General features: G+C 44.9%; 1 protein-coding gene across 8 annotated transcripts in view; it reads left to right on the top strand.

Annotated features, from left to right (window-relative positions):
• Positions 1 to 15817, top strand: part of RFESD (Rieske Fe-S domain containing) — a 29968-nt gene extending 14151 nt beyond the window's left edge. Inside the window, exons 1-4 of one of the 8 annotated variants that reach the window (XM_039543341.1) lie at positions 9591 to 9644; positions 14314 to 14494; positions 14595 to 14629; positions 15414 to 15817. In XM_039543341.1, coding sequence (XP_039399275.1) covers positions 14317 to 14494; positions 14595 to 14629; positions 15414 to 15683 — 483 coding nt within the window. In that variant the 5' untranslated portion in view covers positions 9591 to 9644; positions 14314 to 14316 and the 3' untranslated portion in view covers positions 15684 to 15817. The other 7 variants (XM_039543342.1, XM_039543334.1, XM_039543335.1 and 4 more) reach the window with 7 other exon arrangements.
• The last annotated feature ends 506 nt before the right edge of the window (positions 15818 to 16323 follow it).

A 16323-nucleotide genomic window follows, 5' to 3' on the forward strand; every position in this document is an offset into this window, starting at 1 on the left:
CGTCCCCTCCGATCCCATAATGAAACAGCTATCGCCCTCACAATACGCCCCCCGCCTCCATCTCCTCTCCAGCCCTTAACCAAAGTCTTTATTAACGTACCGGCGGTGAACAGATCGGTGCGCAGTCCAAAGTGCGCGCAACACACCTTCACGCTCTCGCTGCCCTGCATCACCCAATGCCATTTCCACCTCTGAGGTCTGTACTAAGGACTCTGCAGTAAGAGGAGAGGAATCTCGGACGGAGACAGCGCAGGCATCAGACCCGGGTCTTTTAAACTGCGAGGAAATTTAAAAAATCTTTCATATCAGACAAAATAAAAGGATTCTCAGTCCTGGGCTGTGTGTTGTTATTACACAGCCCTGAGCGCAGCGTAAACACGAGGAAGTGCTAAAGAAATCAAGAGTAAAGGGTAATGTGGCATCTTGTTTTAATCAAAACAAAATGACGCTAAAGCTGTTCACAAGTCCCATTTAACAGAAAGCAGCCTGTTGAGCTTGCATTCTGTATGTAGTTAGTGTGGTTTCCTGATGAAATACTAGTCATCACCACATTGTACTTCGATGGCAATGCTTTGTTCGGGCATCTTTCAAAATATTTTCTTTTTTTCAACAGCAGCTCCTCCCCTTGGTATGATATGAAATATTAACCTAGAAGAGTAGGAAATTGAAAGGTTTTATATAAATGATCTATTACTCATGTGGACTGGTTTGTGTTTTGATTCAAAGAACAAATCTCTCCCTTACACCCAATCCCTTTTAATAAAATTTCCACCAGATGGCACTTGGCTGCAGGGACGCCTCCATTCAACATAAGATAAAATGACTCAGAAAATGCTAAAGAAAGGAGCCAAGTTCTTCATAAACTATTGAGAACAAATGAAATAACACAATCAGTTTAAAGTAAAGGGGGGAAATAACCTTCCTCCTTTTGACTCAAAGTGTTTACTTAATCTAATTGATTATACTTAGCTTGTTGACTCTCAGAGATTAATCTAATTGCATCCTACAGGAGCTGGGAAATTGTGGGTTTGGGATGGATGTCCACCCTTTGATAACTAGATACTGCCTTAGGAAATCACATCATTTTTTCACCATGTATTTAGATTTTCATTGGTGCCCCAATCCCATCTTCATGCTATTCACAGAGATAGGTGTACATATTTCATAGTCTGAAAAATAGACCTAAAGCTCTTCAAAGATAGAGACAGATAAATAACAGTTTGGGCCAAGCGAAAAAAGAAATGTCCTTTCAGTCATGAGGTGTCATCCATTTTCTTTTCAAAGTACATGAAAAGTGAAACACTTGAGTAAACAAGAATAGGACCACCATATTTGATCCAAATGTCTTCTATACTTACACTTCCCACATGACTGATTCACTTTAACCTGATAGTCAAAGGACATAAAAGAATATTGTAGCTATGCTGCAGATGAACACTGTAATCAAGGGTCCTATCGTATGTAGGCCATTGACTTCAAGGCCTGTTGAGGGCACTCCACCCATTGCTCATCTGGCCCCCAGTGAGAGAAAGCGTCGGGTAATTCAGTTGTATGGTACCCAACCAGGCGTCAGGTGCAAACTGCACTTGGAAATATGAACCTATCTAAGACCATTCTGCAAAGAGCAGGAAGGGGTCTGAACTGGATGAGCATCCCAATGTGAGAAAATGCTGTGAATTATCAATCATGAGAAGATCCAACCTGTCCCAGTCAGAGAGAAAGTTGTCCACTTGCTTCCTCTCAGGTAAAAAGAACAGGAGTACTTGTGGCACCGTAGAGACTAACAAATTTATTTGAACATAAGCTTTCGTGGGCTACAGCCCACTTCATAGGATGCATAGAATGGAACATATCAGAAGAGTATATATATATATATATATATATATACTCTTTTTATATGTTCCATTCACAAAAATGATTCACAAAACTCCTGACAAAGCCTGTTGTCACCTAGATAATTCACTGGCCGCCTACGTTTTCAGCGTAAAAGTTCCCTAGGAGCCTGTGTTCCTGCCTCTGGCTTGTGCACTGCTGCCTGACTCTAGGTGTCAACCTAATCCCTTGAGCAATCCATGAACTGTGGAATACAAGCAGATAAACACCAATCTTGCATGTAGGCATACTCAGAGCGCTTGCCTAGATCAGAGCCCATTCAAAATCTGTCTGAAGAGGTGCCACCGCTGTCACCCACCTTATAACTTTCAGCACAGTGGTTAGAGTGCTTAACTGGGATGTGGAGACCCAGTTTCCCCTTCTGCCTGAACAGGAGCAAGAATCTGAAGAGGGAGTCTTCTACTCCTCAGGAGAGTGCCCTAACCACTGAACTATGGGATATTCTGATGTGGGGATGCCACATATACAACTAAAGACCACCAGGCATTCGCCCCTCCTGACCCACCACTGCACCTCCTCCTCTGGCCATTTTGTGTGGAGGCAGATGTCTAACTCATTCTCACAAAAAACTATTTAGGAGCCTAAGCCACCTGACTCCAGAAGACAGGTTTCCATTCATGGATTGTTAAGCAGAGATAGGCACCTTCCTGCAGCCTAAAAGTAGGTGTCTATCTCTGTGAGGGGAGAGGTGTGACAATCAGGGTCCAGATACCCCAAGGGGAGAAGTGGAGGTTTAAACTCTAAAAATGACCATTTAAACCAAATGATTGCATACTGTATTATTGTACTATAATCCTAATGTATCAGATAAGTCTTTTGTGAAACTTACAATGTTCTGAACTTGATGGTTATGAAATATTTATACAGACTATGGTTGTAAATGTATGCATTTGTGTATATAGAAAACTCTGCTTATAATCAGTACTACACCTCACAGCAAGGGAGTGAGCAGTCAAGCAGGGAGAGGCACCACCAAAACCAGTTATTTACATAAACAGGGGCGGCTCCAGGCACCAGCACACCAAGCGCGTGCCTGGGGCGGCAAGCCACGGAGGGCGCTCTGCCGGTTGCCGTGAGGGTGGCAGGCAGGTTGCCTTTGGCGGCATGCCTGCGGAGGGTCCGCTGGTCCCGTGGCTTCGGCGGACCTCCCGCAGACATGCCGCCAAATCCGCTGGACCGGGGACCTCCCGCAGGCAAGCCGCCAAAGGCAGCCTGCCTGCCATGCTTGGGGCAGCAAAATACCTAGAGCCGCCCCTGTACATAAAACCAGCTTCAAATAACTATCCATTGTCAAATCCAGCAGAAAACAACAATGAACCATTACAGGTAATGGAAATACACTGAGACAACTTGAAATTGAAAAGAACATCCCAGCTCTGAAGCCAAGAGGGAATTTTCCCACACTGAATAACCAAGAGTAACCATAGACTGTGGGCATGTCTACACTACAAAGTTAAGTTGATATAAGGTAGCTTACACCGATGTAACTATGGGCGTGTACACACTGCAATGTTCCTCCACCACTTTAACACGCCTGCTACACCGGCCTAATAAAACTGGATGAGAGGCATAAAGCATATTGCAACGTACTTAGAGCAATGCAGTGTCGGTGTAGATGCTATGTGGCTTACGTTGCTATAAGGGGCCTCCAGGAGGTGTCCTAAAGTGCACACCATGACCACTCTAGTCACCATTTTGAATTCTGCTGCCCTGCAGCCAGGTACACAGGTGAATGCCCCTCTCCCTTTAAAGCCCCAGGAAGTTTTGAAATTGCTCTTCTTGTTTGCACGACATGGAGAGCAACTGCCTAGCTGAGCATGCCGCCTCCACGCAGCAAACTCGCTTGTGCCTGGAGAACAAGGGGGGGTAGTGAATCTCCTGGGTCTGTGGGGAGAGGAAGCTGTGCAGCTACAACTCCGCTCCAGCCACAGGAACTTTGATATCTAGGGACATGCTGTAGTGCCGCATAAAAATCAAGGAGCTTAGGCAGGTGTACCAGAAGGCAAGGGAGGCAAATGGCCGCTTTGGTACAGAGCTGCAGACATTCTTCTTCTACAGGGAGCTGCACTCCATCACTGCTAAGAGGCCCTTGGATACTTTGGGAAGGCTGGAGTCACTGGCCGCCAGAGTGAACCCAGAGGATACCATGCTGCACGAGGAAGTGGAGACAGAGGAGGATGGGGGACAGGCAACAGGGTGATCTGGTGGTGTAGCGAGCCAGGACCTCTTTTTCACTCCTGGACAATCTAGCCATTCCCAGCAGTCCAGCACTGGCAAGCCTGATGTGGGGGCGGGGAACCTCTGGTAAGTACTCATTCTGCTTCAATAATGCAGGGAACCATCTGCTCATGTACTACTTTTCTAATCAGGCTACAAGAGGTAGTGAATAACCAACACAGGAACAGTTTCTAGCTGCTTCTCATTCCCCACTACCCCACAGAAAAGTTTGTTTATGCACACTGGGATGTCCCATGAATCCTCCATAGAGATCTCGAGGTTGATCTCCAATCCTCTGCTGAAGGTTTCTTGGGAGGGCTGCCTTGTTTCTGAAACTTTGCCACGCCACTCAGTGATTAGTTCAGCAGGCACCATAGCAGCACACAGGGCAGCAGTATACAGTCCCCCTCTGCAGCCACATGCATGCGGGAGCTGAACACTTGCAGCCTTGGTTAACCTCAGGAGTGAGATATCAGCTGCAGTCACCTCTGCCTGTGGAAAACAGTGCCAGTATTCAGTACAGTAGCCCTATGTACTGGTACTGATACCCTCATAGCTACCCCACGCCTTTGTCCCAACTCACCTCCGCCTGGGCTGTAACCATGGCTGGGACTACCACTGCGCTGTGTGAGCGCCAATGGAAAGTGAGAAAGATGTGTTTGTTACTTGTTTGGGTCAAGGGCGTAAGTACACCAACAATAACACCTCTGTTATTGTTTCTTTAGCAGCTGCAGATGTGCCTTTGACTCTCCCACACAGCAGCAGAGCGCCTCACCCAGCTAAGGAAAAGAAACTGGAGAAGTAAGGAAGAAATGTTTAAGGAGGCGCTGCAGGCATCTGGTTTTTCGAATTGTGAGCCGAGAGCACGGAGGGAGGCAATCAGTGACACATTGCGGAGAGATAGTCAGGATAGGAAACAGGCAGTAATAGGTGATAACACTGCTCAGGGAGCAGACAGACATGTTGCAGTTCCTGTTGAACTTCAGTCTGAACACATCCATGCCTGCCTCCCTTTGCAGCCCATACAGAACTGCCTTCCTGCACCTCCCCACAACAGCTCCCTCCCCCATTCCTCCTTTCCTCTGGGGCCTCAGCAGCACAATGACAGCTGGACATACACCTAGCTCTAAGAACCTCACTGGCAAATATGCCTGGGAATTTCCTGTTCCTTCCCCTTTAAAGATACTTTTCCCTGTGTGTAAGAAGTTTATGTTACCAATCCATAAATATGTTTGCATGGGTGTGGAATAAAACTGAATTTATGGAAAGCGAATGAATCTTTATTATTATCCAACGTATGGTGACTACTGCTAATATTCAGAGACAATACCAATAGGTGCATTTGTAGTGTTATATTAGCACACACAGAAACATGCCAGGGGAGGCACGAGTCATCTATGCCGATGGCTCATTCTTAAAATGCTCTTTCAAAGCCTCCCTGATCAGAATAGCTCCCCGTTGAGTCCCTTTCACAGCCCTGGTATCTGGCTCAAAAGCAGCAGACAGCTGCTCCACCTCCACACCTGGGGAAACTTCTCCTCCTTTGAGTCACATATATTATGAAGGACACAGCAAACAGCTATAACCATTGGAATATTTTCCTCACAGAGGTCTAACCTGCGGAGGAGACAGTGCCAGCGCCTCTTTAAGTGGTCAAAGGCACATTCAACAGTCATTCTGCGCCTGCTGAGCCTGTTGTTGAAGTGCTCCTTGCTGCTGTCAAGGTGGCCAGTATACAACTTCAAGAGCCTCCAGAGCAAGGGGTAGGCTGGGTCTTGCAGGATTACTATTGGCATTTCCACATACCCAATGGTAATCCTCTGTTTTGGAAAGAAAGTCCCTGCGTGCAGCTTCGTTATGTTCATCAGGCACCTTCCTTGATCAGCCTGCATTGATGTCGGTGAAATGACCCTGGTGATCCATTAGCGCTTGCATGCCATAGAAAAGTAGCCCTTTCTGTTGATGTACTCCATCTCAAGGTAGTCTGGAGCCAAAATGGGGATATGTCGGCCATCTATCACCCCAACTCAATTAGGGAATCCCACTGCTGCAAAACCATCCGTTATTTCATGCACATTGCCCAGAATGAGAGTCCTTTGTATCAGGAGGCAATTAATGGCTCTGCTTACTTGCATCACTACAACCCCCACAGTGGATTTCCCCACTCCAAACTGATTCACAACTGATTGGTAGCAGTCTGGCGTTGCCAGCTTCCACACAGCGATCGCCACTTGCTTCTCCACTGTTAGTGCAGCTCTTATTTTGGTGTCTCTGCACTGGACGGTTGGGGCAAGCTCTGCATACAGTTTCAGGAAGGTGGCTTTGTGGATCCAAAAGTTCTGCAGCCACTGCTTGTCATCCCATATCTGCATAACAATGTGATCCCACCACTCAGAGCTTGTTTCTCAAGCCCAGGGCTGATGGTCCACCATGTGCAGCTGCTCTGTGAATGCTAACAGCAATCTTGAATTGTTTCTGTCCATGACACAAAACAGGGCAGATACCGTGGCAGCATCATCATCAGAGTCACAGCTCATGAAATACTACAGTACAGGATCAGGCGTATTGTGTTCATAATGCTCATCACAACATGGGAGAGCAGTGCAGGATCCATGCTTTCTGACAGAGATGGTGGGCAGGCAGTTTACAGGGGCTGTTGAAAAGCGGCGTAAAATATACTCGGAAGGTCATGGAATGATGGGATGGAGAAAGCTGCATCACAGGACACTGAGCCTGCTGCCATGAGGCATTGCAAACCCATCCCAGAATGCCCTGCGGCAGACAGTGGCCAGTTGCACAGTGGGATAGCTAACCACAGTGCACTGCTCTTTGTGATGATGCAAGAGCTGTTCACGTGGATACAAGGAGCATAGCTTGGACATGCACCAGCAGTTTAATTACAGTGGTGGCTGTACATCAATGTAACTTAAGTCGACTTAACTCTGTAGTGTAGACATGCTGTGAGAGAGAGAAAAAAAGGAAAAAGCCTGTTAAAAGCAGGCTTGGAATGGAAGTTTATCCAGAATTTGAGGGACAGTCTCGACTCTTGAGGTGGGAGGCTGTTCATGAATGCTGGATCCTTCCTTTAGCTAGGAAAGCTAAACTGTTTTAAGGCAACAGATAACAACATAAGAACTGCCATACTGGGTCAGGTGAATAGTCCATCTAGCCCAGTATCCTGTCTTTTGACAGTGGCCTGTACTGGATGCTTCAGAGGGAATGAACAGAGCAGGGCAATTTTGAGTGATTCATTCCATTGTCCAATCACAGTTTCTGGCAGTCGGAAGTTTAGGGACACTTGAAGCATGGATTTGTGTCCTGTGACTATCTTGGCTAATAGTCTATGATGGACCTATCCTCCATGAACTTATCTAGTTCTTTTTTTAACCCAATTATACTTTTGGCCTTCACAACATCCCATGGCAACAAGTTCCACAGCTTTCCTATGCATTATGTAAAGAAGTACCTCCTTTTGTTTGTTTTAAACCGCTATTAATTTCATTGGGTGATCACTGGTTCTTATGCTGTATGAAGGGGTAAATAACACTTCCTGATTCACTTTCTCCATATCATTCAAAATTTTATAGATCTCTATCATATTCCCCCTTGGTCCTCTCTTTTCTAAGCTTTCAGCAGCTTCAGTCTTTTTAATCTCTCCTTGTAGGGGTATTCCATACCAGTAATCATTTTCATTGCCCTTTTCTGCACCTTTTCTAATTCTAATATATCTTTTCTGAGATGAGGTAACCAGAACTGCATGCAGCATTCAAGGTGTAGGCATACCATGGATTTATATACTAGCATTATAATATTTTATTTTTTATTATCTAGTCCTTTTTTAATGGTTCCTAACATTTTGTTAGCTTTTTTGACTGCCACTGCATAGAGTGGATGCTTTCAGAGAAATATCCACAGTCACTGCAAGATCTCTTTCTTGAGTGGTAATAGCTAATTTAGACCCCATCACTTCGTATGGATAGCTGGGATTATGTTTTCCAATGTATATTACTTTGCACTTATCAACATTGAATTTCATCTGCCATTTCTTTCCCCATCACCCAGTTTGTGAGATCATTTTGTAACTCTTCACTGTCAGCTTTGGACTTAACTATCTTGAGTAATTTTGTATTGTCCACAACCTTTCTACATCACCATTTACCCCTTTTTCCAGATCATTTATGAATATGTTGAAAAGCACCAATACAGATCCTTGGGAATGCCACTCTTTACCTCTCTCCATTGTGAAAACTGACCATTTATTCCTACCCTTTGTTTTCTTTGTATTAGACAAAGGATTTTATCTAATATAGAGGCATAAAGTCTGAGGCTGCATCTTTATGTTTATTTCCTGTGTAACTTGTATAGGTTTGCTTTCCCTCACTATTTCATCTTCGAATCAGTGGTTTTTTTCTCTTAAATAAACTTTTTATTTTCTTCCAAAGCAGATCTCTGGTTTTCAAACTGTGTGTGCCAAAGTAAGTGATATCTATGGGGCTGGTTTCATGCTTCCAGGTGTGACAAACCAGAGGGGAATGGTCCAAATGTCTGGTAATGAGGAATTACGATGAATTTGGAGTAGGGTTACCATACGTTGATTGGGGTTTTCCTGGACATTTCCTCTTTTTTCACCTTTCACCCTCGGTCCGAGTAGATTTTGCAAACAACAGGCAGTGTCCGTGGGTTTTGCAGAATAATCATTGCAGCTCAGAAAGAGCCCCAATTGGGCTGCTTCCTGACTGGTCTCTCTCTGCATCCACAGCTGATTGGTCCATTCCCCTGCAGCCATAGCTGCTGGATCCCACCTATCCAGGCCCTGGCTCCTAGCACTGGGGAGGGGGTCCCACAGGGAGGCGCTGACTGATAGCTGGCACTGCATCCTGGGCTTGAACCAGCTGCCCTGCCACCAGAACAGACACTGCCCCCCAACTCCAGTCCATATTCCCGCCACAGATACCCCTTCCAGTATCCCCCAAATACTGCTCCCAGTATACACATACCCCTCCAGCATCCCCAGGTACTCCTTAGTATACACCCCTCCAGAACCTCCCAAATACCCCCTCCAGCACCCCCAACTATATGCCCCCTCCAACTCCCCAGGCCCTCTGGCAATGTCCTCTTTTTGGGAACCTGAAATATGGTAACCCTAATCTGGGGAGACTCAGGACTGAAAGGCCTGTTAGTATCACCCTGATCAGGGTAACGAGACTGGTGAGAGCCTGAGTGTGCTTGTGGGCTGGCTACCGGTGTCAAGAAATTGAACCATAACTGCACAGCACAAAGACCCCAAAAGTTACCGGGTAGGCAATGAGAGAACCCCTTACCAGTCCAGGTAGTCCCCAAAATGTGACAAGAGGTGCTTAGCACATACACCTTGGCATCTCCGACTGGCTAGTTTAGGTGTCTCCCTGCCTAGCATTTGTGGACAGCATTCTACAGCACCTATCTCTCCATTTCATCTCATAGGGAGCCTTGTCACCTAACTCAGGCTTTGTGGATTGTGGTTTTGTTCCTGTGATTTTCTGTGTGCCTAAAAGGTAAGCACCACAACGCTCTAAATTTCTTTATGGATCTGGGCCTATGTCCTTTAAGATTTTAGAATTAGATCTCATCCTCTAATTTTTATTCATAAATTGGAAGAGGAAAATAAACTTTCCTATTTTTTCAGCTCCAAACTGATTTCTTAACTTTGAAGGAACTAGTCATTCAAGTGAAATAGTTGACTAAATTGAAATTAAAAAAAAATTCTCTGCATCTGCAGAAGAGGCCATTGCTATCAAAAGTTGGTTTAGTACTTCAGCAGACTCTAATTCCAGGTACTTAGCCAGTGATTTCCACCATCCAGGGTTTTAATTTCTTTAATATGTCAGGGGCAAATAGATCCTACTTCATATTTTTTGTATTTAATTTAGATTATGTCAATAGATTATAATAACCTATGTTAAGGCATAAACTTGTCAATTATATATTTAATTTTAAATAGGCTTATTTTGAAAAAAAAACCTGTATTCAATTTAAATTTTAAAAAATCATTTTTATTTTAAAAGTCCTCTATTTTTATCCACATTGGTAACAAATGGGTTTGGGAAAGCTTTTCACTTTATTATTGTAGCTGCATGTGAATCCACTCATCATCATCAGCTATGAAAGTTTCAAGTCTAAAGCTGAATTTCTAGGCTGTTAGCAGTAGGTGGCTTTGTCCCTCTTTCTTAAAATAACGTGTTCCAAGGGCCTTGATGCTGCAAATAGTGATGCTCGCGCTTTATGCAGGTGAATAGTCTGAATAGTGAATAGGACTGAAACTTGTCATCATTGACTTCAGTCGCCCTCTCTACAGAACCCAAGAGTTGACCACCTGTACTGTCCGCATCAGTGAATTCAAATGAAATGGCCTGGTATTTACCAGGGGGCAGGGGGAAGAGGACCAACCCACACCCTTAGGGCAGGTCTGTCCCTGCTGAAAGTAAGGAGAGGGGCTCACATGCCTCCTGCCGGCTGAACAAACATGGATAATGGCTCTTCCCCCCGGGCTTCTGGATGGCAGAAGTCTCCCCTCTGAATTTCTGCTCTTTCATTCCAAACGTTTTGGGAGCGAGCAGCGCCAGCAAAGGCTGCGCATACCGTGCTCCCCGCCCCACTGGCCAGACGCGACCCTCATCTCCCTTCTGCGCCAGCCTCCAAAGCGCTCGGCGCGCAGCACTGATCCTCCCCGCTAGGGGGCAATGGGGACTGGCTCCATCGCCGGGACACTCTCGAGTCACGCGCAGGTGATGCGCTCGTCACGTGTCACATGGCGCTCAGGGCTCCAATAGCCTGGTAGGTCTCTTGTCACATGTTTCTCCGCGGCCCCTCTTTCGTGGAACCACTTCTCGCCGGGCGTTGCTGGGTTGGTCGCGCTGCCGGACCCACCCATGGGTGCGCAGGGATTGGTTCTACCGGCGGAGAACGCGTGGCGCGAGCTCTGTTATGCGGCCTATCAGAGTCGAGCAGGCGCGGTGCCTGCCGGAAGTTGTAGTCGTGCTTGGGCGCGGTGCCTGCCGGAAGTTGTAGTCTCCCCAAGGGGGTGGGCCCTGAGGCCGGCTGCGGCGGCGCAGTGATGTCTCGTGGCCCGGCTGTGCGTGACGCACATTGGAAGGGGGGGCTGTCTGGACGGTACTGACGGCTGGGCTCCAGTGTGTGCAGAGGCGGCGCTGCCGTCATGATCTGTCAGCTCCATCGGGTGCGCGCGTGACGCCCCCCACCGGGCACAGAGCCCTGTTCGCTCTGCCAGCCGCTCCCTGCAGGGGGGGCTCGCGCCAGGCGCGAACACCAGCGGCTGTTAAATATGGGGCTCGTGAGCCCTGTCGCGGCTGCGAACGTGGGCCGAGCCTGGCCGGGAACGGATGAAGCGGGCTCTCCCCGGCACCCAGAGCGCTCGCGCCCGTGCCCCGCCTGCTGCTCGCACTGAGCACGGGGCCCCGGGAGGCTGTTGGGTCGATAGCGCAGCCATGGCGCTCCCTGTTCCCTGCCGAGCCGGGGGCGCTGGGGCCACGCTCCCCTGGGCCTGGCAGGGCTGCGCGGCAAGAGAGGCAGGATGGAAACTGAAGGAGGGCGCGAGCCTGCCCGAGGAACGGCCCGGAAACTAGCGCGCCCATAGCGCCATGTGAGCGGCTGGTGCAGGGGGAAGCCGGCTCGGCCGCTCCTCTGTCCGTAGCGCTTCAGCGGCGGGGGGTTAACTGGTAGCGGAGTGTTTTGAGGAGAGAGCTGCTGCTTCTGGCGGGGGCTAGGGAGCGCTCCAGCCGGATACCAGAGGCAGGCGGGAGTGGTTTTGATTGGGCTTCTGTCATGCGACGTGGAATCCCCCCTCTCTCAGGGAGCCTTCCGCTCCCAGTGGTCAAGGAGCCTGCCTCCTCCTCCCCTATATGTCAGCTCTGTCAGAGCCAGAATAGCCACTTCCAGCCAGTTCTTCCCATGCTCACCACCAGCTCCCTGCTGGTTCCAGCCGAGAGAGTGGCCATTAGCGGGCTGAAAAAAAGGGTCTAATTATAGCTTGCCCTTGGCAAGAATGCCCTTGTCGCTCTCCCTCAGTGCTAGAAACCCTTCGCCTGCCACAGTGCTTCTTCGCAGGCTTCCTTCGGACTTATACTCAGATTCAAATGGTCAGTCTCAAGGGCGTTCTCTGGCGGACCTGCCATTTATTGGGGCAGTTTTGGTCCTGCAGTTAATTGTAAGAGCATATGCTATCATTTACACATCAGCCTGATTGTGCTTCAAAACAACATTTAATATTTAAATGTTAGCACTTGCCCCAACTATTAAATGTGGGTGCCAAAACATGCTAGCAAAATCAGAGGCTGAGCTGAAGCCTTTTTAACTCTGAGTCAAATTTGGGTGCATGCCTACATTTAGGCAACCAAATGAATGTGGCCTGATTGTCAGAGGTGTTGAGCAGCTAAAACTCCCATCAATCTTGGTGAGAGTTTTGGGTGCTGATCATCATGCAGAATCAGGTCACTTATATTTAGGCACCTCAGTGAGGATGAGAGTGCCTAATTGTAGGCACTGTATTTGAAAATTTTGGCCTGTGTTACTTGCTGAAGGTTACATATTAAAGATCAGGAGTTTACAGTTCCCAGTCTCGTGATCAGAATATTTTGTACTATGCTTATTTACAAAGCAAGCTGTGAAAGAGAAGTGAGTAATTCTCAGGATAATGGGAACTGGAGTACTTGTGGCACCTTAGAGACTAACAAATTTATTTGAGCATAAGCTTTCGTGGGTAGCCCATGAAAGCTTATGCTCAATAAATTCGTTAGTCTCTAAGGTACCACAAGTACTCCTGTTCTTTTTGTGGATACAGACTAACATGGCTGCTACTCTGAAACCTCTCAGGATAATGTATTCCTGTGACTAATAATTACACCTGTACCCCAATATAACGCTGTCTTTGGGAGCCAAAAAATCTTACCACGTTATAGGTGAAACTGTATTATATCGAACTTGCTTTGATCCGCCAGAACGCGCAGCCCTGCCCCCCTGAAGCACTGCTTTACCATGTTATATCGGGTCGTGTTATATTGGGGTAGAGGTGTACTATAAAATCTTAACTAGAAATAGAAATATGGTATGAGCTGGAACAGAACTGGAGGGGACTACCTGAAGGAGCTGTACTGCTATTTGATTTATGTATAATCAGCTGGTAAGTAGCCTGGAAAGTACCATGGTGTTTACACCAGTCTGCAGGGGCTGTGACATACGTAATTTTTTATTTAGAATTATTTGTTTGCCATGTGTGAGTGGCCATAGGAATGTTATAAAAAAACTTCTAAATGCTGTTTTAAATGAATGTGACTCCAAGATTCCTTCTGGAGAAGGCAGCTATGAGATAATTATAAGGAGTAAAGAAGCAAACAACTCTAATCTGTTATCAGCCCAGCTGCAGCCTTCCTCTTATCAGTTCTTGCAAAAGTTCATTCAGCCATGCAATGTCCCACACAAAGCCTGCCTTTTTATGCTGTTCAGACTAGTTCCAGTCTTTCAGAAAGCCTTTTTCATTAAAGAAGTACTTATCAGAGCTGATACATAGAGAACAGAGCAGGCCTGGATGTGAGGGAGCTATAGAAGGGAACTGCACTTTACTTTGCAACTTCATTTCTTCATCCATGTCATGCTCTAGTGTGGATCTAAGGTACTGATGTGACTTGAAGTGACATTGCTTTTATCCCCTTTAGAGTTTGATTCGGTCCCATTTTGGTTGCTCCCTCCAACCCCCTGCCCATTCTCCTCTATACATGCAAAAACTTTTTTTTAACTTTTGTTTTTCTTTTGCAGGTAAACTTTAACCCTTTTCTTATTTTAAATCAGTGTATATCCCCAACCTTGACATTATCTAAAAAGTAGTTTTAGCACACTTGCTTTTATTTATATGGAGTTTTTTTGGAGATTGGCATAAATGAATGAAGAGGTTTAGAATCTAAGTCTTATTTTGCCCCTAACTGTAGTGTTGCTATTACCCAAGACCTAAGTCTAGTAATGAACAGACTGGCTATCATTGTTATGAAGCAGGAATGTTTTGTTAATATAGATATATTTTCACCAAAACTTTTGCTTATGATATTTTGGTTAAATAGTATCTTTGGATAGCAAGTCATTCATAAAGTGTCCTTGTGTAGAAACCCTAAACTTTAATTGTTTTATAAAGTGGCTTTTTAATATTTTTAACTAAAGGACATGGATTTGCACAGCTCAATTGAAACACCTGATAAAGTAAAGGCTGATGCTCCTGTATATGTTGGTAAAGAAGAAGACATAAAACAATCCCAAAGAATAACAGCCAGTGTCCATGACAGAGAAGTTGTCGTTTTCTACCATGAAGAGAAATTTTATGCCATGGACCGTCGCTGTTACCGTAAGATTGTTTGCACTCATCATCTTGGTGTTTATGTAACAATTTTAAAGTAAGCTAGTTTGAGTTTTGACTCCTAATTCCATATTCCACTATGTTTCAGATGCAGGAGGTCCTTTACATCTTGGAGAGATAGAGGTATGTAAACATTCTAAAATAAATACACACAATTATTCAAAATCTTTTTACATTTTAATCCCAATTTTACATTACTGTCTCACTTTGGGCTAAATAATCTTCTTAGTAACACTGCAATAACTCTACTGAAATCAATGGGGTTACTTTGGATTTAAACTGGTGTAGCTGAAAGCAAAATTTGGCCCTTTCTCTCTACAATGGACCACTCTCTTTAACAGTCCTTAATTTTTCAATTTCCACAATGCCCCCAACTTCCTGGTGGCTTGAGGGACAGGAGGCCAAGTTCAGGTACTTTTGAAACAAATAGTTTAATATCATTTATTATTTGGCACTTACTAGACACACTTACTTTATAAAACACTGACAGCATGCTTTGTGTTTCCACATCATAAAGAGATGTGGTGTCTGTCAAAATGTGAGTAAGTAAAAACATCTCCAGTCACACTGTTGAAAATAAAAATGGATATTATCTTTATTATCTGGAGTCAGAAAGAATCCCTGTCATCTATACACACACACATCCCATTATGATAGAGTATTGCCAATTAGGGGAATTATGGGCTTTCCTCTGAGTCTTCAGATCTTGGCCACTGTTGGAACCAGGCTACACTACTTGGATCAGTAATCTGATTTGGTATTCCAGTCGCTAGTTTTAAAAACAGAACCTGCTGTTCCTAACACGGAAGTACAGGGTATTGCAACTAGGCCACAAAGCTGTGTTGGTGTAGAGATTTTTCATAAGGAAGAGTAAGATTTCAGTGGGTTGTCTTAATTTTTTTCCCAGGATATCAATGGACAGCCCTGCATTATTTGCCCTTGGCACAAGTATAAAATTACTTTGGCAACAGGAGAAGGCTTATATCAAGCAATAAACCCTACAGAACCATCAGCAACACCAAAATGGCGATCAAAAGGAATAAAGCAAAGAACTCACAAGGTTACTGTAGACAATGGAAGTGTTTATGTGACTCCTTCGGACTTATCTATCAGCTGTGACTCTGATTACTATGCTGATAAGTACAAAAAGACTGGAAGTTCTGATATGAAAAAATAATGTACATCCTGAACTTCAAAATCAGTGGCCATAATGCAAAATACCAGTGTCTGTGTACAAGGCATTATCAGTATCACAGAATATGCAAAAAATTTTCTAGATATTAATATAAAGAAATACTAGTGTTAATCTTATTATTACTCATTTCTACATTACTTAATGCTTTAAGATCATAAATAAGTTCAAGACCCTCTCTAGAATGAATTAGCATTGTGCCAGTGCAGTTTTACATTAAACTTGTATTTTATTAAAGGCAAATATATGTACATTAGCCTAGTTTGCAATATTTGAAGTGTTAAATCTTCCATTGCTAGAGTTAAAATCTTTTAACCTTTAGGAGGAGGAATATAATAATGCATTTAGTTTATAAAACCATCTTGAAATGTTATAACTATCCATTGAAGGACAGAATTTTTTAATACATTGAAATTATTATAATTCTAAACTACTTAATGTAATTGGGAGATTTTTTTTAAATGTTATGTGCAGGTCAGGAGAAAAAGCTGTTATTTTATCTTCTGAACACATAGGACCAGAGTTTCATAAAATGAGGTACAAAGCACTTGTGTGTTGTAATGTCCTTTGCATGGTTACTTTTGTGTGTGCAATTACCCCACTTCTGTTCTAAATAAGTACTTGT

This window comes from Mauremys reevesii, linkage group 6 (assembly GCF_016161935.1).
Source record: "Mauremys reevesii isolate NIE-2019 linkage group 6, ASM1616193v1, whole genome shotgun sequence".
Classification (NCBI taxonomy): Eukaryota; Metazoa; Chordata; order Testudines; family Geoemydidae; genus Mauremys; species Mauremys reevesii.